The following is a 25973-nucleotide window of genomic DNA, read 5'->3' on the forward strand; positions in this document are numbered from 1 at the left end:
TGTGGTTACTTCATGATTCCATATGTGTTATTTCATAGGTTTGATGTCTTCACTATTATTCTATAATGTAGAAAATAGTAAAAAATAAAGAAAAACCCTGGAATGAGTAGGTGTGTCAAGACTTTTGACTGATACTGTACATGTATCAGGGATACGCTCCACCTGTGGTAATCCCCCAGTTCCCCCGGGGACCTTAAGGAGCAGCCAGTCCATTCCAGGGTGTCTGATACTGGGATTAGTGAGGCATGGTGCTGGCCACTCAGACCTGCCACCTCTGCCTTATCAAAGGCATTCCTCTCTGACCACAGCCCTGCCTGGCCCGGAGGTTTCCTACATGACACACTGGCACACCGCCACACGGCCTGCCAACCAGACGGCTCAGCGAGGTGTCCGGGGGAGACGACAAGGGCACCGTGGCAATACGAACCCCAAACACACACAAACACCTTCAGCCTCAAACCCACACACACACACGTCATCCCTCTGCAGCATGGAGGTTTCCTTCTCCTCCCTCTGTTGCTCCCTGGCTTCCGTCTCCATCTCATTCTGTGTGTTCCTGTCTAACCTCTTCTCATTTCTCTTCCAGAAAAGGAAGTCCAGTTCCAGCGTCCAGCTGATGGTGAGTGTGATATCCCCCCACCCTCTTGACCGCGCGTCTCTGCCGCGCTCGGCTTTCCGCCTAACAGGGAAAGTGATAATAGCTTTTAAAAATCCAAACGAACCAAAGAACAAGCGAATAAAGCTGTCATTCAAAATGGAGCTGGACTTTCTTTTTTTATTTTTGTGTGTGAACATCCCATCTCTAACGTTGCCTAATCCCGCTGCTTTTTTATATGCTCTTGGGGTGGAGGTCATCGTGGGGTAACCCATCTCCTTCTCTAGGTGTTTCCCTCCCACCTGTTCCTCCCTCCCATTTCTCTCCCTACTCCTCTTACCACCCAGACCTCTGATTAACCAAATAGCCTGTTCTCTCTCTCTTAAAGGTGCAGACAGGGAGGAGGATGGTTGTCTGTCTGAGGTGTGTGTGTGTGTGTGGTGTGTTGACTCGGATCTTCCACTCACCCTTGTGTGGAGAGAACAACAGCTGCTGTAATTGCGTGTGAATCTCTGAACCTGTCTGTGTGTTGTTTCTAGGAATCCTCTGAAAGTACCAACACCACTATTGAGGACGAAGACACCAGAGGTAAGGTTATCCCCTCCTCTCAACTCTCACAGCCACACCACTAGCAGTCTAGACGTGTTAATAGGACAGGGTGACAGCTTTCAGGAGGAATATACAGTATCTCTGCTAAACTAAACAGATACCCTACGAGCATCATGTACTGTATGTTACGCACACTCACTCACACACAAATAGCTGTTGAGATATGACTTTCTCTGGCTCAGAAAGTGACATTCAAAAATGCTATAAATAACCCTAACAACAGCATAACTCAGCTATGAATAGGTTCACTCTTACTTCAGTTATAGTCCACTTACAGTGCATTCGGAAAGAATTCAGACCCCTTGACTTTTTCCACATTTTGTTACGTTACAGCCTTTATTCCAAAATGGATAGAATAGTTTTTTCCCCTCATCAATTTACACACAATATGCCATAATGACAAAGCATAAACAGGTTTTTATAATTTTTTGCACATTTATTAAAACTACAGAACAGAAATATCACATTTACATAAGTATTCAGACCCTTAACTCAGAACTTTATTGAAGCACCTTTGGCAGTGATTACAGCCTCAAGTCTTCTTGGGTATGACGCTACAAGCTTGGCACACCTGTATTTGTGGAGTTTCTACCATTCTTCTCTGCAGATCCTCTCAAGCTCTGTCAGATTGGATGGGGAGCGTCGCTGCACAGGTATTTTCAGGTCTCTCCAGAGATGTTCGATCGGGTTCAAGTCCGGGTTCTGGCTGAGCCACTCAAGGACATTCAGAGACTTGTCCCGAAGCCACTCCTGCGTTGTCTTGGGTGTGTGCTTAGGGTCGTTGTCCTGTTGGAAGGTGAACTTTCGCCCCAGTCTGAGGTCCTGAGCGCTCTGGAGCAGGTTCATTAAGGATTTCTCTCTACTTTGCTCCGTTCATCTTTCCCTCGATCCTGACTAGTCTCCCAGTCCCTGCCGCTGAAAAACATCCCCACAGTATGATGCTGCCACCATCATGCTTCACCGTAGGGATGGTGCCAGGTTTCCTCCAGACTTGACGCTTGGCATTCAGGCCGAAGAGTTAAATCTTGGTTTCATCAGACCAGAGAATCTTGTTTCTCATGGTCTGAGAGTCCTTTAGGTGTATTTTGGCAAACTCCAAGCGGGCTGTCATGTGCCTTTTACTGAGGAGTGGCTTCCGTCTGGCCACTCTACCATAAGGCCTGATTGGTGGAGTGCTGTAGAGATGGTTGTCCTTCTGGAAGGTTCTCCCATCTCCACAGAGGAACTCTGGAGTTCTGTCAGAGTGACCATCGGCTTCTTGGTCACCTCCCTGACCAAGGCCCTTCTCCCCCGATTGCTCAGTTTGGCCGGGCGGCCAGCTCTACGGAGAGTCTTGGTGATTCCAAACTTCTTCCATTTAAGAATGATGGAAGCCACTGTGTCCTTGGGGACCTTCAATGCTGCAGACATTTTTTGGTACCCCTCCCTAGATCTATGCCTCGACACAATCCTGTCTCGGAGCTCTACGGACAATTCCTTCAACCTCATGACTTCGTTTTTGCACTGACATGCACTGTCAATTGTGGGACCTTATATAGACAGGTGTGTGCCTTTCCAAATCATGTCCAATCAATTTAATTTACCACAGGTGGACTTGAATCAAGTTGTAGAAACATCTCAAGGATGATCAATGGAAACAGGATGCACCTGAGTCTCAAAGCAAAGGGTCTGAATACTTATGTAAAAAAAGTATTTCTGTTTAAATTTTTAAGAAATTGGTTAACATTTATAAAAAACAGTTTTCGCTTTGTCATTATGCGGTATTGTGTGTAGATTGATGAGGAATATTTTTTTATCAATTTTAGAATTAGGCTGTAACGTAACAAAATGTGGAAAAAGGGAAGGGGTCTGAATATTTTCCCAATGTCCTGTACATGGTTACTGACTGACAGAGAGGGCGAGCATATTAAAAAATGTCTGCTGTATGTTTTTTGAGACAGGTCTACCATGACGACTGACTACTGTGAAAACATTTCAGTTCATAAAGCAATACAAATAGCTACTGTATTGACTCCCATTTTATATATTGACTGAGGCAGTACCCTCATGAATGAATATGAGTAAGTCTGTTAGATAACGGTTGGTGGGGGAGTTGCATTGCTTTTGCTTATGTCATTAGTTTGAGCCTCCGTATTCTAGGGAATGGGAATAAGTAGATAAAAAGAGTATCTTCTCTCTCAGTAAACCTCCACCTCTTACCAACTACACTGAAACAATTAATACAAGTTATTCAATGGTTCTTCCTCAGCTCTTAAGGTTCCTTGGAGAACTCTTGCCCAATAAAGAACCTTTAATTCTTCAGAATTCTAAAAAGATTTTTTTGGTGTGTGTAGTTGGGAAGGGCCCGTAAGTAAGCATTTCGCTGTTAGTCTACACCTCTTGTTTATGAAGCATGTGACAAACAACATTTGATTTGTTTAGAAGGTTCTTGAAATGTATGGAAGCCTGCAGAAGTGTCCCTTTCCTAGCACACAGCAAATTGGCCAGTGTTGACTAGTGTTTATTTTTCAGTGTAACATTTCTAGTGTTGATTCAGTGGTGTAAAATAACCCCAGTGTTGGTGTTAATAGAGCTCGCCAGCTTGTAGTCCTAAAAACAGGAAATGAGTTACCTCAGGTTCGTTCAGCCATTCCTATGGGGAAAATTAATGGGGAAAGAATAATGTTTTGGGATGAAGCCTAAAATGACGTCTCAGGTTAACACAGTCTTAGGAGATCTTATATATTTTGTTCTAAATCAAATCAAATCAAATTGTATTGGTCACATACACGTGTTTAGCAGATGTTATTGCGGGTGTAGCGAAATGCTTGTGCTTCTTGCTCCGACAGTGCAGTAATATCTAACAAGTAATATCTAAAAATGTTATGTGCTCAGTCCCCTCCTGTACTCCCTGTTCACCCATGACTGCATGGCCAGGCACGACTCCAACACCATCATTAAGTTTGTCTACCCCCAAGCCATAAAACTCCTGAACAGCTAATCATGGCTACCCGGATTATTTTACTTCTGCTCTTTTTTTCTCAACACTTTGTTGTTGTTGTTTTATTTTACTTCTTTATAAAAAAATAAATGCATTGTTGGTTAAGGGCTGTAAGTAAGCATTTCGCGGTAATGTCTACACCTGTTGTATTCGGCGCATGTGGCAAATAAAATGTGAATTGATTTGATTAGAATTTGAATTTCACAACATATAACCAAAACACACAAACAAAGGAATTAATTAAGAATATATACATATATAGACAAGCGATGTTAGAGCGGCATGGACTAAGATACAGTAGAATAGTATAGTATACAGTGGAGTTGTCAACCGTGATGGCGAGATCATGGAGCGGGCAGTCCTTCCCCAGGAGGAAGAGCAGCTCCGTCTTGCCGAGGTTCAGCTTGAGGTGGTGAACCGACATCCACACTGATATGTCTGCCAGACATGCAGAGATGTGATTCGCCATCTGGTTATCAGAAGGGGGAAAGGAGAAAATTAATTGTGTGTCGTCTGCGTAGCAATGATAGGAGAGATCATGTGAGGATATGACAGAGCCTAGTGACTTGGTGTATAGAGAGAATAGGAGAGGGCCTAGAACTGAGCCCTGGGGGACACGAGTGGTGAGAGCACGTGGTGTGGAGACAGATTCTCGCCACGCCACCTGGTAGGAGCGACCTGTCAGGTAGGACGCAATCCAAGAGTGACCAGTGCCGGAGATGCCCAACTCGGAGAGTGTGGAGAGGAGGATCTGATGGTTCACAGTATCAAAGGCAGCGGATAGGTCTAGAAGGATAAGAGCAGAGGAGAGAGAGTTAGCTTTAGCAGTGCGGAGAGCCTCCGTGACACACAGAAGAGCAGTCTCAGTTGAATGACCAGTCTTGAAACCTGACTGGTTTGGATCAAGAAGGTCATTCTGAGAGAGATAGCAGGAGAGTTGGCTAGAGACAGCACGCTCAAGAGTTTTGGAGAGAAAAGAGGGGATACTGGTCTGTAGTTGTTGACATCGGAGGGATTGAGTGTAGGTTTTTTGAGGAGGGGTGCAACTCTCGCTCTCTTGAAGACGGAAGGGACATGGCCAGCGGTCAAGGATGAGTTGATGAGCGTGGTGAGGTAAGGGAGAAGGTCTCCGGAAAGGGTCTGGAGAAGAGAGGAGGGGATAGGGTCAAGCAGGCAGGTTGTTGGGCGGCCGGCCGTCACAAGTCGCAAGATTTCATCTGGAGAGAGGGGAGAAAGAAGTCAAAGCATAGGGTAGGGCAGTGTGAGCAGGACCAGCGATGTCATTTGACTTAATAAATGAGGATTGGATGTCGTCAACCTTCTTTTCAAAATGGTTGACGAAGTCATCCACAGAGAGGGATGAGGGAGGGGGAGGAGGAGGGGGATTCAGCAGGGAGGAGAAGGTGGCAAAGAGCTTCCTAGGGTTAGAGGCTTGAAATTTAGAGTGGTAGAAAGTGGTTTTATCAGCGGAAACAGAGGAAGAGAATGTAGAGAGGAGGGAGTGAAAAGATGACAGGTCCGCAGGGAGTCTAGTTTTCCTCCATTTCCGCTCGGCTGCCCGGAGCCCTCTTCTGTGAGCTCGCAATGAGTTGTCAAGCCATGGAGCAGGAGGGGAGGACCGAGCCGGCCGGGAGTATAGGGGACATAGAGAGTCAAACGATGCAGAAAGGGAGGAGAGGAGGGTTGAGGAGGCTGAATCAGGAGATCGGAGGGAGAAGGATTTAGCAGAGGGAAGAGATGATAGGATGGAAGAGGAGAGAGTAGCGGGAGAGAGAGAGCAAAGGTTGCGACAGCACATTACCATCGGAGTAGGGGCAGAGTGAGTAGTGTTGGAGGAGAGCGAGAGAGAAAAGGATACAAAGTAGTGGTCAGAGACTTGGAGGGGAGTTGCAGTGAGATTAGTAGAAGAACAGCATCTAGTAAAGATGAGGTCAAGCGTATTGCCTGCCTTGTGAGTAGGGGGGGACGGTGAGAGGGTGAGGTCAAAAGAGGAAAGGAGTGGAAAGAAGGAGGCAGAGAGAAATGAGTCAAAGGCAGACGTAGGGAGGTTAAAGTCACCCAGAACTGTGAGGGGTGAGCCATCCTCAGGAAAGGAACTTGTCAAGCTCATTGATGAACTCTCCAAGGGAACCTGGAGGGTGATAAATTCCAAGGATGTTAAGCTTGAATGGGCTAGTGACTGTTACAGCATGGAATTCAAATGAGGAGATAGACAGATGGGTCAGGGGGAAAAGAGAGAATGTCCACTTGGGAGAGATGAGGATTCCTGTGCCACCGCCGCGCTGACCAGATGCTCTTGGGGTATGCGAGAACACATGGTCAGACGAGGAAAGAGCAGTAGGAGTATCAGTGTTTTCTGTGGTAATCCATGTTTCCGTCAGCGCCAAGAAGTCGAGGGACTGGAGGGTAGCATAGGCTGTGATGAACTCTGCCTTGTTGGCAGTAGAACGGCAGTTCCAGAGGCTGCCGGAGACCTGGAACTCCACGTGGGCCGTGCACGCAGGGACCACCAGATTAGAGTGGCAGCAGCCACGCGGTGTGAAGCGTTTGTATGGCCTGTGCGGAGAGGAGAGAACAGGGATAGACAGACACGTAGTTGACAGGCTACAGAAAAAGGCTACAATAATGCAAAGGAGATTGGAATGCAATTAACTAAACATCTGGGAAAGCGAGAGAGCGGGGCCTCCCTCACTTATGTTTCACTGAAACACTCAAATATAACTGTGACGTTCTGGCTCCGGGACTCTTAGTTGTGAGCCAGGGTTGTCATTTTCTTTTGGGTGTATTTCTATGTGGGATCTAGTTGTTTCATTTCTATGTTTGGGTTTTATGTTGATTAGTCATATGACTCCCAATCGGAGGTAACGAGTGTCAGCTGTCGGCTCGTTATCTCTGATTGGGAGCCATATTTATACTGTGTGGTTTCACCTTGGTTTTGTGGGTTTTTGTTTCCTTGTTGCTGTTAGTCTATATCAGTATTGGACTTCACTTTCGTCATATTTGGTTTGTTGTTTTTGATCGTGGTTTCTTATTAATAAAGTCTACGATGTTCGCTCAACACGCTGCGCTTTGGTCTCCTCCTTTCGACGATCGTGACAGAAAAACCCACCACAAAAGGACCAAGCAGCGCGTCCAGGAGCAAAGGGTCTGGACATGGGAGGAGGCGCCGGGTCAGGAGAGAACGTTGGTGGATGTCCTCCTCGGCTGGGGACATATTACCCAGGAGGAGGCCGTCCGGTACCGGAGGGCGATGAAGGGGGAGAACCTGGCAGGAGAGGAGCAACGGCATCGGCAGGGCCATCGTCGGAAGGACGGGAGGCAACCCCAAAAAGTTTTTTGGGGGGGGCACATGGCTTGGGCGGCTGGGCAGCAGGAGGCTGCCACAGGGAGAAAAGGAGAGAAGGCTAACGGAGTACGGGAGCCATTGGCGAGTAGAGGGAGGGAAGTGTTTGTGGCACGGCGTGAAGGACTGATGTGTGTTGCCAGTCCGGTCCGGCCCGTTCCTGATCCTCGGTTGAGGCCAGTGGTGTGTGTTCCCGGTACGGACCGGCCTGTTCCTACTCCAAGCACCAGGTCCACGGTGTGCTACGCCAGCCCGACCCGGCCTGTTCCGGCCACTCGCACCAGGGATGCGGTGCGCGTCGCCAGCCCAGCCCGGCCTGTTCCTGCTCCACGCACCAGGGATAGGGTGCGCTTCGCCAGCCCGGCCCGGCCTGTTCCGGCCACTCGCACCAGGGATACGGTGCGCGTCGCCAGCTCAGCCCGGCCTGTTCCTACTCCACGCACCAGGGATACGGTGCGCTTCGCCAGCCCGGCCCGGCCTGTTCCGGCCACTCGCACCAGGGATACGGTGCGCGTCGCCAGCCCAGCCCGGCCTGTTCCTACTCCACGCACCAGGGATACGGTGCGCTTCGCCAGCCCGGCCCGGCCTGTTCCGGCACCACGCATCAGGCCTACGGTGCGTCCCCAGGGCCAAGCATGCCCTGTTGCTTCTCCCCGCACTAGCCCTGAGATGCGTGTCCTCAGCCCGGTACCTCCAGTTCCGGCACCACGCACCAGGCCTACGATGCGCCTCCGACGGCCAGTGTCTGCCGTCTGCCCAACGGGGCCTGAACTGTCCGTCTGCCCAACGCCGTCTGAACTGCCCGTCTGCCCAACGGCGCCTTAACTGCCCGTCTGCCCAACGCCGTCTGAACTGCCCGTCTGCCCAACGGCGTCTGAACTGCCCGTCTGCCCAACGGCGCCTGAACTGCCCGTCTGCCCAACGGCGCCTGAACTGCCCGTCTGCCCAACGGCGCCTGAACTGCCCGTCTGCCCAACGCCGTCTGAACTGCCCGTCTGCCCAACGGCGTCTGAACTGCCCGTCTGCCCAACGCCGTCTGAACTGTCCGTCTGCCCAACGCCGTCTGAACTGCCCGTCTGTACTGAGCCTGCAAAGCCGCCCGTCTGCCATGAGCCTTCAGAGCCGTCCGCCAGACCGGAGCCGCTAGAGCTCTCCGCCAGACAGGATCAGCCAGAGCCTTCCGCCAGACAGGATCAGCCAGAGCCTTCCGCCAGACAGGATCAGCCAGAGCCTTCCGCCAGACAGGATCAGCCAGAGCCTTCCGCCAGACAGGATCAGCCAGAGCCTTCCGCCAGACAGGAGCAGCCAGAGCCTTCCGTCAGACCGGATCAGCCAGAGCCTTCCGCCAGACAGGAGCAGCCAGAGCCTTCCGCCAGACGGGATCAGCCAGAGCCTTCCGCCAGCCATGAGTGGCCAGATCCGTCAGCCAGCCATGAGCAGCCAGATCCGTCAGCCAGCCATGAGCAGCCAGATCCGTCAGCCAGCCATGAGCCGTCCAGCCAGGATCCGCCAGAGCCGTCCAGCCAGGATCCGCCAGAGCCGTCCAGCCAGGATCCGCCAGAGCCAGCCAGCCAGGATCCGCCATTTAGTCAGGTGCTGCCCCTTAGTCCAGTGCTGCCCCTTAGTCCAGTGCTGCCCCTTAGTCCGGTGCTGTCCCTTAGCCTGGTGCTGCCTCTTAGTCCGGTGCTGCCCATTAATCCAGGTGGGTTTAAGTGGAGGGTGGTCATTGGGAAGAGGTTAAGAAAGCGGGTAGTAACTATAGTGGGGTGGTGGTCAAGCCCGGAGCCGGAACCGCCTCCGGGGAGCAACACCCACCCAGCCCTCCCCTATTGTGGGGTTGTGAGGCGCGGTCGCAGTCCGCGCCTTTAGCGGGGGGTACTGTGACGTTCTGGCTCCGGGACTCTTAGTTGTGAGCCAGGGTTGTCATTTTCTTTTGGGTGTATTTCTATGTGGGATCTAGTTGTTTCATTTCTATGTTTGGGTTTTATGTTGATTAGTCATATGACTCCCAATCGGAGGTAACGAGTGTCAGCTGTCGGCTCGTTATCTCTGATTGGGAGCCATATTTATACTGTGTGGTTTCACCTTGGTTTTGTGGGTTTTTGTTTCCTTGTTGCTGTTAGTCTATATCAGTATTGGACTTCACTTTCGTCATATTTGGTTTGTTGTTTTTGATCGTGGTTTCTTATTAATAAAGTCTACGATGTTCGCTCAACACGCTGCGCTTTGGTCTCCTCCTTTCGACGATCGTGACAATAACTCTCCCAACTTCCACTTTAGAAATTATAATTGTTGTAAACTACAGCGGTTCAATGTTTTCTAGGAATAGACTCTAACTTAGTTTATTCAGCTAGCTAACTTGGTACAGTATTCTTCCGTGAAAACCGTCCAGGGCACCGAATTCTATGATGCCATAGCCAACTAGCATGCCAGCCTCCAATAACACGGTTTAGCACCAATACTCGGTTACAACAAACCAGTGTGTTAACACGCCAAACAGATCATTCGTGTCCGTGTCTAACGTTGTGTAAAGTTTTGGGATAGTTTTGACAGTTTGAGTGAGTACATCGTCAACTTATTCAGCCAGTTTGTTAGCTAGAATAGTTAGCATACTAGCTAGCCATTGCTCTCTGCCAACGAACCACCCCTCCTCCGACGGCACGAAACACACAGAGAGAGCCAAGCTAACGTTAACTAGTCACCCATGTCCCGAATTCCCTTGAACAACTCTTGTTACCAGTATGTAAAAACAAAACAAAAATAAATGTAGGTTATAACTTACCCTTAGTAGCTACTGTTAGCCAGTTAAGTGCAAAGCTAGCCACTGAATTGATTCAGCCAGTTCATGTCTGTCCCGACGGAGAGAAAGCATCTCCAAATATTACAGCTAGGTCGTTCCAGCTATTGTTTAGTTAGCTATCCAGGTAGCAACAAGCTAGCTACATTTCGAGTATAGTAGCTACTAACTACCTAACGTTAACGCTTCAGATAATGAGGTTAGAAAAACAGCTGAATGGTAGGTAACTAGCTGGCATAATACAGGTACTCTTAAGCGTGAAATAACATTGGAAACAACTATCCACAGTTGCTAATAGTTACCAGTAGCTACCCGCTAGCTAGCTAGCTTATTGGTCCAGGTAGTGGGTTAGCTAGCCTCGTACTTCACCGGGCTCAGCCGAATAAAAATACTTACCTACAATAATTACCTACAATAACTACCTAGATAAACTACCTACAATACCTAACTACAATAACTACCTACAATCTAAATACATGGTTTAAGCTTTACTCGACACCATATAAGGAGCCAAGCTTACCTCCCGCTAGAGAAGACACAACCTCACCCGACCAGACCAGACCAGGTTTTCCTTGTTATATTAGCTGATCCAGCTGATTCCCAGGGTAAATTAGTTATCTGGTATCCAGGGGCTGAAATTGACTTACTTGTAATCTGGAGGGGTAATAATAGCCTCCCTTCCCCAACCTCATCCCTCTCTCTCTCCCTCCCAGACCCCAAGATATTGGGGCGGTAAGCAAATTGAAGTGGGTATAGGGTGGCAGGTAAGGTAGAGGTGATATGATCCTTGACTCTCAAAGCACATCATGATGACAGAGGTGAGTTCTACGGGGTGATAGTCGTTTAGTTCAGTTACCTTTGCTTTCTTGGGTACAGGAACAATGGTGGCTATCTTGAAGCATGTGGGGACAGCAGACTGGGATAGGGAGATATTGAATATTCTGTGAGATAATATCAGTCAGTTAACATGACCTTTATGAATTATTCAGCATTTATGTGCTTTTTTTTTATTACATAAATGCTTCAAAATTCACAAAAAGTTACGTTAGCTGATGAAGATTATCTCATAGAACAAAACGTATAAGATCTCCTAAGCCTGTGTTTACCACAGATCTTATTTTCGGTGTTTCTCCAAAAACTGTACAAAAACTCCATGACTTTTACCATAGGCTTTGGCCAACAAGCCATGACGGAGTTAGTGCCTACAAAAATACGCCATTACTATTGCTCTCTATGACCAGAGTTTAACCAAAACCATGCCCATCATTATCATATTTGTATTTGTATTTATTATGGATCCCCATTAGCTGCTGCCAAGGCAGCAGCTACTCTTCCTGGGGTCCGGCAAAATTAAGGTAGTTATACAATTTTAAAAACATTACAACACATTCATACATATATTACAATACATTCATTTCCCAGCATGCTCTATTGCAGATAGATTTTTGCAATTGTTTGTTTTAGTATCTATGTTTTTGCATGAACATTGATTGATTAATTAATCTTATGCTACTCAAATATATATAACATACATTTTTCTAAAATATTCCAATCTGTTACTTGGATTTATCGCACCCATTGCTGAAATGATTGTTCCAGTTTAGATGTTTAAGGTAGTCTCATATATTAGTCTTCCAAACAATGGCAGTCATTCTGAATTGGTTGCGGTTGAATAAAAAATCTAAATGTTAGATATCCCCACTCTGGCTGGATTCCAATAAGAATTACACATCACTTTGCAAGACAGCATATTGTGACTTGCAGATCTGATGTGGCTTGTAAACTATGAGTTTCAGGCCACTGTATTAGGGTAAAACTAGACCCTCAAAAGAAGGCCTTATGAAATATGTATTGTATTGTCTTAAATAATAACATTTTAATGACAACATATTCACTTAGGATCTCACTTGGTGAAGGCCACAGGACTGAAAATGAGTGAATGCAACCACCATGTCTCTGTCGCTAGCAAACATAGACATGTGTGGTACTGGTAACTCTAAGATAAACTCGAAAGGCACCCTGGGAGATATGCAAATAAGGCTTAAAGCCGTACAGCAGGGCTATTCAATTCTGGTCCTGGAGGGCTGAAACATTTCTGGTTTTAGATTTTTGTATGGATCTTCAAAGAACCATCCCATTTATGATTCTTCAGAGACCCTAAAATGGTTCCCTTCTGGCATCGCTCTCAAGAACCTTATTTGGTTCCAACTTGCACCTTTATTATTAAGAGTGTAGAATAGAAGGGCCTGTGAGTTAATGCTCCTCTTTGACTAGAGAAGCTCATTGATTTTTTTGGAAACAAATGTATACATTTCAACACTTTATCTCCTCCCACAAGAGTAGTTCCAGAAAATTGCATTGTGATTTCTCCAGGGAGGAGGGAGATACATGTGGCAGAGCTGCGATTCGGGTGATGGAGAGAAACTGTGTGGGCGGAGTGGGTGAGACGAGAGATAGAACAGTGTTCTCTGCAGTGGTTGGAGGAGGTGTTAGGGGGCTGAAGGAAGGCTATAGAGAAAGAGAGCAAAATATAATTCTATCAGTTCTGTATTTACTGAAGAGGAAAAGTGAGTTAGGAGGGCAAACTGTGAGGATGTAACCCCTGTTAGCGTCCCCTCTTTACCATATGCAAGGCGTGACCTTGCTTTCCAAACTCTGAGCTATGACCCAGAGCTGGTGGGAGTAAAGCTCTCGCGGCAGAAGCAGCTCTCCGTGTGGGCAGAGAACATTCCCCCTCACACTCAGCAAAGCACTGGGAGGCAGCAGGCAGCACACACACACACACACACGGACACACACGTGGACACACACGGACACACACACGGGCACGGACACACACACGGCCACACACATGCATGCATGTACACACACACACTCACACACACACACTTTACTCCTACTATATACTGTATATTTGAAATGGTACCTCACAGATTGTCTCATGCTACAGGGAAACTGTGTTGAATTTTAGAGGATATATAATCAAATCCCAGGGCTTTACGAAGGAGGGATCAAATTTATTTCTTCTAGTGCCAGGCATATTGGAAAGTAATGAATTTTACTGCAGTCCCATTCATCATGGTGATTGTTGTCAGTAGTTTCAGTGCAGAGCTGTACGTTAGTGCTGTGTGTTTGAGCTGTGTGTTTGTGCCGTGTGTTTGAGCTGTGTGTTTGTGCCATGCGTTTGAGCTGTGTGTCTGAGCTGTGTGTCTGTGTTTCACAGTGAGGAAACAGGAGATCATCAAGGTGACAGAGCAGCTTATAGAAGCCATCAGCAACGGAGACTTCGAGAGCTACACGTAAGTAAACAAACCATATACTGTACCTTCCCATTGCTGTTCACTCACAGTCTTGCTGTACATTCTTAGAAAAAAGGTTTCCAAAAGGGTTCTTCAGCAGTCCCCACAGGAGCACCCTTTTTGGTTCCAGATAGAACCCTTTTGGGTTCCATGTAGAACCCTCTGTGGAAAGGGTTCTACCTGGAACCCAAAAAGGTTCTACCTGGAACCAAAAAGGGTTCTTCAAAGAGTTATCCTATGGGGACAGTCAAAGAAACCCTTTAGGTTACAGATAACCCATTTTTTCTAAGAGTGCAGATAAGTAACATAGATGGAATAGAAACATATGTTAGTAACAATCTGTTTCAGTGCAATTCCACTGATAGAGTCTGATTAGCTCAATTGTAACAGTGTAATTGATAACTCAGGGTTTAGACGTTAATCTAAGATGGCATTAAGGTGGTTGTGAGGGGAAACTGCTTAGGTCTATGTCCTTACTGATTTAGAGATAGAGCATCAGTCCCAGTGCATTTGTCTTTTCCTCTAATCAAGGAGGGGAAAAAACTGTCTGCCAATCAAGGCCATTTGGAGGCTAAACAAGCTGATCCCTTGATCATGAATAGTTTGATGTACATATGCTGCATGGTAAGATATTCCATGTGAACCATATGAATAACGTTTTATTTCAGTATATGCAGCTCTAGAAATGTGTAAATGGTAAAAGTGATCAATTCAATATCCCAATATCCCATCTTGAAGTGCCTGAGTAGTGTGACTCTCCCCCAGCCCACTGCGCAGTGCCAGATATAGATTTCTTCAGCAGCATGTTTTTCTCCAAACTTGGCATTCTGAGTGAAGTAACAACCCCCCAGCCTGTCCCTCGCATGTCTGTCACAACTTGCAGCCAGGGGGTCATCAGAGCACCTGTTCAAAACCGAGGGTATAAAATTCCCATCCAGGGCAGGAGGCGATCTGCCATGGAAATGGAAAACACTGCACTTTTTTACACTGTGTCGAGTGAGTCACATGCCCCAAAATACTGCATGAGCAGCTCTGACTGGAGGGTCAGTCTCATCGCTTCACTGAAGCATTTCAAAGAGCAGAACAGAAGATAACCCTTGCTCTATTTCTCTCCCGTTGTCTTACTGTCTCTATCCCTGACTCTGTCTGTCTGCTTCTGTCTCTCTATTTCTTTGTCTCACTTTTTTCCTCTTTCTCCCCCCCCCTCTCTCTCTCTCTCTCTCTCTCTCTCTCTCTCTCTCTCTCTCTCTCTCTCTCTCTCTCTCTCTCTCTCTCTCTCTCTCTCTCTCTTTCTTTCTCTCTTTCTTTCTCTCTCTCTCGTCTCTTCCTCCTGTAGGAAGATGTGTGACCCCAGTGTGACAGCGTTTGAGCCAGAGGCTCTGGGTAACCTGGTGGAGGGCCTGGACTTCCATCGCTTCTACTTTGAGAACTGTAAGCTGCTCTGCTCCCTCCCTGCCTCCCCTTCATTCCTACCATATATCTTTTGAAATTATACATATACATTTTACATTATACACAGACAGTTTCACGCTATAGGAAAACTGTGTTGAATTTGAAAGGATATGTAATCAAATCCCAAGGCTGTACACAGGAGGACTATAAAACTATTGCTATACAGCAGTAACAACCCATTTATTGTCCCAGTGAGGGAGAGAGTGACACTATAGTATAATTTATCTTTGGAATGCACTTTAATAACCCCTTTGTGCCCATAACCTCTAGCTAACAGTATCCATAATAAGTGACAAAATGCAATTTATATTTCATTAGATGTGGTTAAGACTTTTATTTTATTTTATTTTACCATTTTAAACACAATACAACCACAAAATGCTTGATGAAAATACATGAAAACAAAATATACACAAGATTATAACATGAAAACAAAATATCTCAAATACATCTAATCAATATAAAATTGATTGCCAAGTAACATTCATTGAAACAATTATACTTTCTCTAAGCCTGTGCAGTTTTAAAGCATTTTGCCCATAAACCATTTCTTAAAGTTGATCTTAAAATTCCCTAGCGTAGGGATGGATTTTATATGGTTTGGTACACCATTCCATTCCTTTGCAGCAGTGTTAATGAAATAGCTTTTTCCAGCCATGCTCCTATATCGCAGTGGTCTGATATAGGCAACACTGGCTCTGGTGTGATGGCTATGAGAGTCTCTAATGAAATTAAAATAACCAGACAGGTAACTGGGGGCAAGATAATTTATAACTTTAAAAAACATCAACAGTTTGATCTGCACCACCAGATCAACTGGAAGCCAGTTCAGTTCCATGAAATTATTAGGACAAATGTGCGTCCTATGGCTGAGCTTGAGTATAATTTTCATTCGTTTATTTTGGGACGTTTGAAATTTGTCTTTCAGATTTTTTGTTATGCCACTGAACCATGAGATACAAGCATAGTCAAAGTGGCACTGTATCAGAGATGTTGCCAGGGTCCACATAGTCTCTGTATGCAAGAACTTGGCTACCCTTGCCAGGAACTTTGTCCTGGAGTGAACCTTCCCAATGACCTTCAGAGCCATGAGTTCACCTATCATGTGGTGGTCCAGTTCACATCCCAAGTGTGTAACAGAGCATTTTTCCTTCACCGCTACACCATTACACTTGACTGAGAAGTTGGAAGAGTTTAGCTCTTTGTGTTTGGAACCAAACAGGATACATTCTGTCTTGCCTAAATGCAAAGACAGTTTGTTGTCAGATAACCACTTACTGACTTTAGTCAGTTCGCTGCTTAGGGTCTCCTTATTCTTATGTGAAACCAAGAGGGCAGAATCATCAACATACAGGAACAGAGGGCATGGATAGGCGGAGTCCATGTCATTTATGTAGAACAAAAAAAGCAAAGGCCCCAAAATGGTCCCCTGGGGGGACACCACATTTGATCTCCTTAGCATCAGACAATGTCCTGCCCACATCCACCCTTTGGACCCGATCCGTTTGGTATGGATTCACCCATCATAAGGAGTTGGTGCCAAAACCAATTGCTTTCAGTTTGTACAACAACATATCATGGTTCACAGCATTACAAAGAAGTTGCCCTTGTCAATTTATTGCTTGATAAAATCTGTCAAGTATAGTAAAGAAGTGTCGGTAGAATATATAACTGGACTGAAGGTCATGTAAAATGTTATGGTCATCAATGGACTTTAGGATCTGTTCATGGAATGCTCTTTTTAAAACCTTTGACTACACACTCAAGATTGACACTGGTCTGTAGTACCCTTGTTCAACTTTGCTTCCTTTCTTGCACAAAGGAACAACTCTTGCATGTTTCACCTCTTGATTTTGAGGGTTACGTAAGGTCCAATACGATCAGCAGCATCACTCTTGAATCTAGCTGGGATGTTATCCAGTCCAGAATCTCATCTATTTTTGGCAGTAGACTACGTACATTAAGATGTAAACAATGCAAACCTCTGGAGGCGAGGGGCTTGAAAGAGTCTACCTCAGGAAGATCCGTTTGGGGCAATTGGTTGAGTTCACCCCCTGAGTTCTCCTTTTCACCAAGGAAGGCTGCTGACTCAATTGATTGGTCCTCTGTCCGCTCTCCCACAAGGGGTTCAACACTGTCCATCTTCACGCAGCATTGGGCCTCCGCCTCGGATGGTGGAGCGACCACCCCCTCCACCTGGCACCCGCCAGAGTTAGTCACAGCGAGTCTCCTTAGCCTCTGCCTCACTCCCCCTCTTCTCCCTCGCTTCCTGGGCTTTCCTATCCAAACATGGGATTGCTGTTGTGACTTGACTATATCCATCATCCCATTCAGTCCTGGTGGAGAGTAGAATTGATGTCTTAGAAGAAGCAGGCTCTCCCGTGTGTACCAGTGTCTAGTTGCATCTTTAGTTTCCATGGTTACCACAGGTGAGAAGCACATCAAAAGCAGCAGAAATGCAGCTGAAAGTCCTCTGATTGAAAAAAACCCTCAGTCCAGCAGTTGAAGCAACCATTCCGAAGCAATGTACAGATAACTACACACATGGCTCCAGGCGATGAGATGATCTAGGAAGATCTAGGCTGGTATTTCAAATCAAAACAGCTAGCTAGTTGATAAAAAAAAAAACTAGATTTCTGTATTCTATACTGTAACGAAGACGCAGGTAGTCAGGAAGCAGGTGCAGTCAGTGAGTTTAATAAGAACGAACATAGAGTGAATACAAGAATAAGAGTAGCGTCTGAACATGAACACAGAAACAATACTGCCTGATGGGTGATATCAACGGAGTGCTAGATAAAGGGGGAGTAATCAGGGAAGTGATGAAGTCCAGGTGTGCCTAATGATGAGGCACAGGTGTGCGTAATGAAGGTTGCCAGGTGTGCGTAATGATGGGTTGCCAGGGCCGGTGGTTAGTAGACCGGCAACGTCGAGCGCTGGATAGAGGGAGCAGTAGTAGCACTGTGGTGGCGGTCCGCCTGCTCCTTCTGGCGGTGGACAGCGCGTTGGAGCCTCACGTGGGCAGCATCCCAAATCTCTACGAGCCGGAACCACTCGTCCACCGCAGGGGCTTCGGTCTGGCTCGGGGTCCACAGGGCCAGGGCCGGCTGGTACCCCAGTACACACTGGAAGGGAGACAGCCCGGTGGAGGTGTGATGAAGTGTGTTCTGGGCATACTCCGCCCAGTTAAGGAACCAGGCCCACTCCCCCTGCTGGTCCTGACAGTGACTCCTCAGGAACCTCCCCAGTTCCTGGTTGGTCCTCTCCACCTGCCCGTTGGACTGAGGCCGGTACCCGGATATGAAGCTGACCATGATCCCCAGCTTCTCCATGAAGGCTCTCCATACCCGCGACATGAATTGGGGACCACGGTTGGAGACGATCTCCTCCGGAAGACCATAGTGCCGGAAGACCAGCTGCAACAGTGTCTCAGCAACCTGGAGAGCAGTAGGGAAACCAGAGAGAGGGATAAAACGGCAGAATTTGGAGAACCTGTCCACAACAACCATAACAGTGGTGAAGCCTTCAGATGGGAAGATCAGTAACAAAATCTATGGACAGATGGGACCAAAGCCGCTGAGGCACCGGGAGGGGAAAGAGTTTCCCTGCTGGAGCGTGCCGGGGAGATTTGGTTTGGGCACATACGGAGCAGGAGTTGACATAGCGGGTGACGTCCTGCGCCAAGGTGGGCCATCAGTACTTAATGGAGATGGATTGAGTGGTGCGGGTGATAACTGGGTGTCCAGCGGCAAGGGATGTGTGTGCCCAGGTCAATAGCCGATCCCTTACCTCCGTGGGAACGTAGGTGCGTAGGACAGGTAGCAGGCGCGGGTTCCCTCTCCAAAGCCTGGTGGATGTCCACATCTATGTCCCAAAGCATGGGGGCAAAGATCCGGGAGGGCGGTATGATGGGTGCACTCAGGACAGGAACCTCTCCCGAATCATGGAGACGGGACATGGCATCGGCTTTGATGTTCTTTGAACCGAGGCGGTATGACAGGGTGAAGTTGAATCTAGAAAGAAAAGGGACCACCTTGCCTGGCACGGGTTCAGCCGCCTCACTCTCCGTATGTATTCCAGGTTCTGATGGTCTGTGAGGATGGGTCCGTGACGCCCTCCAGCCAGTGTCACCACTCTACTGCCAACATCACCGCCAGGAGCTCCCGGTCGCTTGGAATACCGACAGAGCATTGGCTAATCCATAAGGCTTCACCAAGTACTCGTAGGGCCCAGACATCATACTGAAGGCCATCTTCCATTTATCCCCCTCCCCGATAGTCTCCCAGTCCCTGCCGCTGAAAAATATCCCCACAGCATGATGCTGCCACCACCATGCTTCACCTTAGGGATGGTGCCAGGTTTCCTCTAGACGTGACGCTTGGTATTCAGGCCAAGATTTCAATCTTGGACCCTTCTCCCCCGATTGCTCATTTTGGCCAGGAGGCCAGCTCTAGGAAGTGTCTTGGTGGTTCCAAACTTCTTCCATTTCAGAATGATGGAGGCCACTGTGTTCTTACGGACCTTCAATGCCACAGACATTTTTTGTACCTCGACACAATCCTGTCTCGGAGCTCTACGGACAATTCCTTTGATCTCATGGCTTGGTTTTTGCTCTGTCAACTCTGGGACCTTATATATACAGGTGTGTGCCTTTCCAAATCATGTCCAATCAATTGAATGTACCACAGATGGACTCCAATCAAGTTGTACAAACATCTCAAGGATGATCAATGGAAACAGGATGCACCTGAGCTCAACTTCGAGTCTCATAGCAAAGGGTCTGAATACTTATGTAAATAAGGTATTTCTGTTCTTTATTTTTAAAACATTTAAAACATTTCTAAAAAACAGTTTTTGCTTTGTCATTATGGGGTATTGTGTGTAGATTGATGAGGCAAAACATTTATTTAATCAATTTTAGAATAAGGCTGTAACGTAATAAAATGTGGAAAAGGTCAAGGGGTCTGAATACTTTTCGGATGCACTGTAACTATTATTTTATGTAATTCTAGTGCCCGATTTCGGGCACTGTTCACTGTTGTGAACAAAGAAAATATAATTTAGTTGTTCTACTTAAAAAGTGTGAAAAACATTGGGCCAACCAGAAATAAATGGGGGAAATCCGAAACCTGGAAAAACAAAACTGAGAAAACAAAATTTGGGAAACAAAATGGAATTAGGCAAAAAATTAAAACAGATTTTAAAAGGTCCTACAAATGTTTTTTGCTATGCATGACTGCACTTTAGAGCGTGTGTCATCCTGCAGCACAGCATTTTGGGGGGAAGTTGAGGTCACATTCAATATCGGCTATGCACCCAAGAGGGAAAGAGGTTGGGCAATCCTAGAAATGTTTTGGAGTAATATAATATAGTAGATACAATTTACCAGATGCTTTTATCCAAAGCAACTTACAGTCATGCATTTTTAATTTTTTTGGTATTTTACCCCCTTTTTCTCCCCAATTTCGTGGTATCCAATTAATAGTTAGTCTTGTCCCATCGCTGCACCTCCCGTACGGACACGGGAGAGAGTCCTCCGAAACACAACCCAACCGAGCCGCACTGCTTCTTGACATAGTGCCTGCTTAACCCGGAAGGCAGCCGCACCAATGTTTCGGAGGAAACACCGTACACCTGGCGACCGAGCCTGCCACAGGAGTCGCTAGTGCACGATGGGACAAGAACCTCCCTGTCGGCCAAACCCTCCCTTACCCTGGATGACGCTGGGCCAATTGTGCGCCGCCCCATGGTTCTCCCGGTCGCGATAGAGCCTGGACTCAAACCAGGATCTCTAGTGGCACAGCTAGCACTGCGATGCAGTGCCTTACATTTACATTTACATTTAAGTCATTTAGCAGACGCTCTTATCCAGAGCGACTTACAGTTAGTGAGTGCATACATGTTCATACTGGCCCTCCGTGGGAAACGAACCCACAACCCTGGCGTTGCAAGCGCCATGCTCTATCAACTGAGCTACAGGGGACCCTAGACCACTGCGACACTCGGCAGGCCCGCATGCATACATTTTTACGTATGGATGATCCCGGGAATAGAACCCACTATCCTGGCGTTGCAATGCTCTTCCAAGATGCATGACAAGGTTATAAATGCTTTGTGAAGCCTATTTAATATGATTTATAAAGCGTTGCTTATGTCACCCTTTATAAAACACATGGTTATATCACATTTGACATAGGTGGTTATGTCACACAGTTATGCCCTTTATAGAGCATGACATAAATGTGTGATTTGTGACACATTTATGTAGTATTTATGAAGGCTTTATGAAGTTTTTTATAAAAAACAATGCACATAAAAAACACTTAAAACAAATAATTATAAAGACATTTGCAGGAGTAAACTACCAAGGTGGCAATTACAGGATTACAGGAAGTTGTGGAGAACAGAACCTTGGGGCCAGTTTCTGTAAGTGAATATAGTGCTCATTAGCCGATGCAGTGGCTGTAGCCAGCCGTGGCTGCCGACAGCACGCTTTTGGTTCATTTGCTCCCTGATTTCTCATTTGTGATGAGTAATGGACCAACCCTGCTCCGCTCTAATCCTCTCATATCAGCCACTGTTCTCTCGGGCAGTGGAAACGGCTCTAATGGGCTTGATTGGCTAATTGGGAAAATGACAGAGCGAGAAAGAGGAAGAGAGAACGTGACGAAGAGAGAACTGGAGAGAAAGGGATAGAAACATAATGAGAGCGTGGCAGGCTGAGAGAGACATTAATGAACCCTCTCAAATATAAATTCCATAAAGCATTGATAATGGAACAGCGACATCATCAGTGTGAGAGAGAATATAGCACACCAAGTCATAAACCACTGTGAACATTCCTGTAGTCATAGAATGACTTATTCATTGACTAACCATTGTCTTATGTGTTTGCTACTCCTCCCCCAGTGTGGTCTAAGAACAGCAAGCCTGTCCACACCACCATCCTGAACCCCCACATCCACCTGATAGGGGAGGAAGCTGCCTGCATCGCCTACATCCGCATCACCCAGTACATCGACACCAACGGCATGCCTCGCACGGCCCAGTCTGAGGAGACACGCATCTGGCACCGCCGCGATGGCAAGTGGCAGATAGTCCACTTCCACCGCTCCGGATCACCCTCCGCCATCACCAAGTAAGTCAGTCTGGTGAGTGTCTACTGTCTGTACTGGAGACACTCATCTCAGATCAGTGCCTGCCATCTGGTGGGAGCTGTAGCAATTTCATGCAGGCCTACTATTACTCAATGTCAGAGATACGTTAGCTAGACAGGCATAGACTACTGTAATATGTTTTCAATGTTTCTTTTTCATATATTCTATTCCCTCCTATTTGTTTTTGAATGAGGTAAGTTTAACCTCTCATTTATCTGTCTATCCCCTTGTGCCCAGCTGAGCTCCAGAGAGGGAGGGTTTGAGTGAGACGTCTCTCTGAGTGACACTGGTGGGGAACCAGCTGGCTGCGTGGGGACACAGAGGGACGCCCACTGACCGGCCTGAGGAACCACGAGCCCACTGCATCTCATCTCTTTACTTGAAATCAGTTTACTCCTCTCAACTTCGTCACAAGCAAATCGCATAAATGTCACACCATGTCAGGCTCTCATGTATGTATATATGCTGTGCGTTTCAGGAACATCTCAGCCCTTGTAATTCTGTCTCTGCTCTGACTTTCTTTTTTTCTTGTCATATTTCTTGGCAGAGGCACAATTAGTACAAATGGATATATGAGTAGGATTGAATCTCTAAAGCAGTTGCCGTAATCGCCACCTAGATTTTTTTACACGTGACTTGACCTTTTCAATGCAGTTGCACTTACACCATACCGTTACCCACAGCAATGCAATTCTCTGAACCCAGACTTGAAAGCTATGATGGAAACATTAAAGATGTACCCTGTATCATTGAAGCCAAAATATCTACTGTATATGTTTGTTAACTTGACATGGATTGGATTATGAGTAGTGGGCAAGCGTTCACAGACAGTGAAATGTTCCTTTAGATTATGAATGTCTCATGGTGTATTCCACAGTTGATAATCCACCACCCCATGATCATGGTGCCTCGACCACATCTAACGTAGACAACAGAGGAAACCATACTTTCCCCTCACAGGTTTAAATGGTTAAATGGTGGACCGCTGGTCTGAATAGCCACTCACCTCATGTGATTATATTACTAGGGCAACAAACTGCAATTTCTGTGCTTCAATACTATACACAAACACATCTTCACATCTACAGAAACAGCTATATTTAACATGGGTAGAGTACTGTATGTGGAAGTAATATCAAAGCACTTCTTTAGGTTCTTCCAATGAGGACTGTGGGTATATAGATCTTCCCATACCTTTTAGTGTTATCAATACAAACCCTCTTGCTTGTTAGAGCAGTTTAACTTACTTGCAACGGACAGTGTAAAGTACAGTATTCTGCCTACTACAGTCCAAAGTAAGAAGCAATTTGCAAAAGACCACTAACACTACCCCAGGATTTTCTGCAATAAGTTAGATTGTTTTTTAAAATACTGAATAGCGTGTTCTGATAAAGATTTGGTGTGGATTTTAAAATGGCGATGATTTTAAGTGACTTTGTTTTGTTGATGTGTTCCATTCCTTCTATGTCTTTACTCTCCAGTGTTAATATCACAGTATATTGCATGCAAGTGTAAAATGAGCATTGGTTCTCTCTGCTTGGGTATCTAGTCCTCAAATTTGTTAAATGTGACATTTCAGATGTACTCTCAGAGATTTTACAATTATTTTATCTTTTTACTGTCAGAAGAATGTAAAAATTGGACAATTTTGAAAGTTATATAAACTCTATAAGCTACAGTATTTGTTTCCCTATGTGCTAATAATGAATTCCTCACAGAATGTTTGATAGTGCTGTGAAAAACTGCCAGAATTGAATTTTGATAATTTTTTTCAAAGTTGTATACTATTGGCAGTTCAATATAGATTTATATCACACTTTGTACTGTAAAGCAATTTGTGAACAAATTTGCTGAATATGACACGTTTTCCTCAAAATATTTGGATACTCCAAGAACCCCAAAAGCCAAATTCTCTGTGTCTTTTCTAGAACTGATTCTACAGATTGTATACTTGTTTTATACAGTAGTTTATTCTTATTGTGATAATGGCCAGGCCTACTGCCGCTTTAATACAGCATAAGAACTTCCATCACACTGTTGCTCTGATGTTGCTGTTGTTTCTTTCCTCGCACCATTGACAGGAGCACTGTATAGGAGCACGCCATATTAGTATGCTTTTTATTATTCTGGATAAGTGACACTTTCATTCTTTTGAGGCATGCAAGTTTGAAATGTACTGAAGTTGATGTGTGTGTTTAGAAAAATACATTTTCTAAAGGGTCAAAGTAGTAATTTGCAATTGTTATATAATATATTGTGAATGTGGGGCTGTAAATAAAAGCATATTATAATGTAAATGTATTGCACATCTTTTACAGTGTTTTAAGTGATCAGCGTTTTAGTAATGTGATCTATAGGCCTTCAATCATAGTATTATTTTAATGAATTTCATTGATTTGATTATCAAGACACTTTCCTGTTGCTGTGGAATAATGTTACTTTCTTTGATCTTTCTTAGAAACTTTGACCTTAAGGCGATTGAGTGTGACCTATTTTCTCAAAGCAGGATGCCATTTCTTTTCAAACTGCTCCACGCTTTGAGCAGGGCGAGTTTTATGAAACCACTTCTGAGAGATGGAAAATGAGACCCATCACTCCAGTTACACTTTGGTGCTCCTCCCACTCTGTTTTCATGTTTAGGCCTACGGTATCTGGTTTCCTTCCTCTATTGAGAGCCAGATGAAAGTTAATGTTGTTTTTGAATGAAGCGCCATAAAGTAGAGCATCTTGTTATTACATGCGTACATTAGAGTCCTTGTTGTGTATAGGACTGCACATCTAACACAGAACTAGTCCAGATTTTATTCACTTTAACTTTAATGGTGTTTTTCAACAAAGCACAATATTAATCAAAGCATGCTATTCCATCTGTAATCCACAAAGTCTGTCTAATCATTTATATGTGGTATCCCGGTCTTTTTGTGGAATCCCAGTCTTTTTTCCCCAAAAGACCAGGATACCACTAAATCTAACTGTGTGCTTGACATAGGCTTGCATGAAGATGTATTGTTACCTTGCATGAAACTAGTTTCATTAACGTTTTGTTTCATTTGTGTTTTGTCTAACTCAAAATAATCCTGAGGACACCTAACTTAACTTAAGAAACACCTTACAAATGGAAAGATCTGTTTAACTGTATATTTGGACTTTTATGATCTCTTTTTTGTGTGGAAACTATACATAGAAAATGTTTCAGCTGCCCATTAGGCCTTTAGACATACAGGCAGCAAATTTGGCCACAATCTGGTCACTGGCTAGTATGAGCGGATGTCAAGCGTCACACATTTATTTTCACACTGTAGAAGAGATGATAGCTATTCAAAGAGCATAACAATTCTCTATGGTACCATACATTTTGCTCACTTTCTCCAGGACTTTTTGCCATTTTGACTTTGGTAAGGTATTCTGGTCAGTAAATGTGTATGCATTTTCTCTATCTAATGAGTTATACAGTTACTGCATGAGTTATATGGATATGTCAGTTGAAACTTGAGGAAAAAGACTGGTCTATCTGAAATCTATGATAATGTAGGATCCAGGCTACTATAAAATGCATGCAATTAATCATAATTTGCAAATACAATGGGACATTATTTGGTTGAATATATATATGAATGCTTTCCCGGTTTTCCGGACACATTAGTCCTGGACTGAAAAGCTATTTCAATGGACATTCTTTATTGATAATGCTTTGGACTAGGATTACTCTCGGTTCAGGAAACTGTCCCATACAGAATTAAC

At 45.5% G+C, this 25973-nt stretch overlaps 1 protein-coding gene across 1 annotated transcript in view; it reads left to right on the forward strand.

Moving 5' to 3' along the window:
- The window catches only part of LOC311143013 (calcium/calmodulin-dependent protein kinase type II subunit alpha-like), a gene marked incomplete at its 5' end in the record, with an annotated part of 87737 nt that extends 63212 nt beyond the window's left edge, over positions 1-24525 (forward strand). The window contains 6 exons of the mRNA XM_084178807.1: positions 587-619; positions 1135-1183; positions 13548-13623; positions 14960-15054; positions 21985-22213; positions 22470-24525. Of these exons, the coding sequence (XP_084034933.1) occupies positions 587-619; positions 1135-1183; positions 13548-13623; positions 14960-15054; positions 21985-22213; positions 22470-22473 (486 nt within the window). The 3' untranslated portion in view covers positions 22474-24525. The remainder of the gene's footprint in view (positions 1-586; positions 620-1134; positions 1184-13547; positions 13624-14959; positions 15055-21984; positions 22214-22469) is intronic.
- Between the last annotated feature and the right edge of the window lie 1448 nt (positions 24526-25973).

Source organism: Coregonus lavaretus, assembly GCF_964263955.1.
Source record: "Coregonus lavaretus genome assembly, chromosome: 15".
Classification (NCBI taxonomy): Eukaryota; Metazoa; Chordata; class Actinopteri; order Salmoniformes; family Salmonidae; genus Coregonus; species Coregonus lavaretus.